This window comes from Populus euphratica, unplaced genomic scaffold, assembly GCF_000495115.2.
Source record: "Populus euphratica unplaced genomic scaffold, PopEup_1.0 scaffold175.1, whole genome shotgun sequence".
In the NCBI taxonomy this organism is placed as follows: domain Eukaryota; kingdom Viridiplantae; phylum Streptophyta; class Magnoliopsida; order Malpighiales; family Salicaceae; genus Populus; species Populus euphratica.
Window position 1 is genome coordinate 340,351 of NW_011500057.1, and position 1,937 is coordinate 342,287.

General features: G+C 36.9%; 1 protein-coding gene across 1 annotated transcript; it reads right to left on the bottom strand.

Moving 5' to 3' along the window:
• Positions 1-536: 536 nt before the first annotated feature.
• LOC105107906 (zinc finger protein ZAT11) lies at positions 537-1,432 on the bottom strand. The gene has a single exon (XM_011001995.1). The coding sequence runs from the start codon at positions 1,301-1,303 to the stop codon at positions 731-733; it is 573 nt and encodes a 190-aa protein (XP_011000297.1). The 5' UTR covers positions 1,304-1,432; the 3' UTR covers positions 537-730.
• Positions 1,433-1,937: the final 505 nt, after the last annotated feature.

Sequence of the window (1,937 nt, forward strand, 5' to 3'; positions counted from 1 at the left end):
ATTTTGTCAAATCTAATTAGTTGGGTAATTATTTGGCCTTAACCCTTTCAACCATAAGCTTTTAAGCAAACTTATAATATAAAATACAATTTTTTATTATTATATAATTTGCAAAAGTGTACATAGATAGGTTTCTAAATTTACATGTAACTAAATTTCTAATAAAGGTGCCAAAGTTTTTATCCAAATTTTTTAGTAAACTAAAACAATATTGCTTAATTTAATTAAAATAATCTTGAACTTGGAATAATATTACTAATTGAATAGTTAATATAAACTTTTAATCAAAGTGATAACATCATAGCTAAATTTATTATCTTAATTAACATTTGCAACAAATTAAAAAAAAAAAAGTACAGAACCCACAAAGAAGGCTGCAAAAATTAAAAAGAACCAAAAACCTAAAGAAAGGTGTCACACACATCGATGCGAAATTTAGCAAACGTGAGAGCACAAGCGATGACGATAAGTAACAGTATAGCCTTTTGCAAACCACCATCCAAGAAAAAACCCTTCAGTGATTAATATTTATAGGCTAGAAAGAACAATTATTTTATACAGAGTCCACTCCGCTAATATAAATCCAAGATACCAGAATTTTACAGGAAAAAAATAAATAGAAATACAACAAAAGAAATAAATGAATGTGATTCGTACAAAATCTCAACTACATAGTAGCAGAAGTTGGTAATAAGGAAAGCAAAAAGTATGTCCAAACTCCAAATTAAGGTTAGATAAAACATTTCAACATGGGACGAGCGACCTTCTCTAACTGCAACTCCGAGTCATTCTGATACATAGGCAGGGCCAAGCTCAAATCCAAGCACAGAACTCTCTTGCTGCTATTGGATCTCTTCAAAACTGGGACAGCGGGTAAGAAAGGCGGTTGAGTCACAGCCAATTCATGATCTTTACTACTAGTACTGGTGGTATCAACGTTATTAGGCGCCCGGTGTCTCCTCATGTGACCTCCTAGTGCTTGCCCGAGAGGAAATTCAAGGCCGCAAATGGAGCACTGGTGAGTTTTTGGCTTTGAAGGCGAATTAGGCAACTTCAACAAGTTCCCAGTTGATTCCATGAGTTTTGGTTTCTTGTGACTTGCACGGTGGCCTCCTAATGCTTGAAATGAAGGGAAATTCTTGTTGCATGTTTTGCATGAAAATGAGCGACCGGCCCCGGCCCCTGCCGTTGCTGCTGCTGATGTATAATTGGTTAGTATCTCGTGATCAGCTTTGCCAACTTTAGAAAGGAGCATCAAGCATTTGGCCAAGTCTAACTCTGCCTCTTCTCTATCTCTCTTCATGGTAATTAAGCTTATAGATTAGATATATAGTATGATTTGTGTCTATAAGATGAGCAAGAACAAGTATAAAGCTTCGAAAGAAGAAGGTGGTTGAAAATTTGATAGTTGGATGGAAGTAAGGCACTATGAGTACGTATATATATATCGTTGGACGGAGCTGTTACTGCCGAGTAAGCACTGACGTCTTTGCTTGAGGGGCAATTATGCCCTCAACACTTGTAGGCTAAGGAAATTTAGAGCGTGTGGTAGACATGTAATAAGAGTAGAATAGAAGGTGAGAGTGTAGCTATCGTCATGATGCGTTCGCGTGACCGCGTAGAGCAAACTTGGGGAGCGGCATCACATCCGGTCAGTGATGGTGAGCCACTACGACCCTTCCTTCCTAAAGTCATATATCATGTGTTGACAATTCCTTATATTTTATGTTGAGTGCAAGTCCGACCGCACTTAGAAGCGCGTGCATGATACCCAACTTAGATTTGTTCGTGGAGAAACCCCTATTAATTAAATATTAATTGGAAATGACATGAGGAGTATCTATCAAATTTGGAGAGGGAGAAGAACTTATTCTCCATTGAATTAATGGAACAACTTTAGGGGCTCCTCATTAACAAATATAAATAGTTTTTGCTAT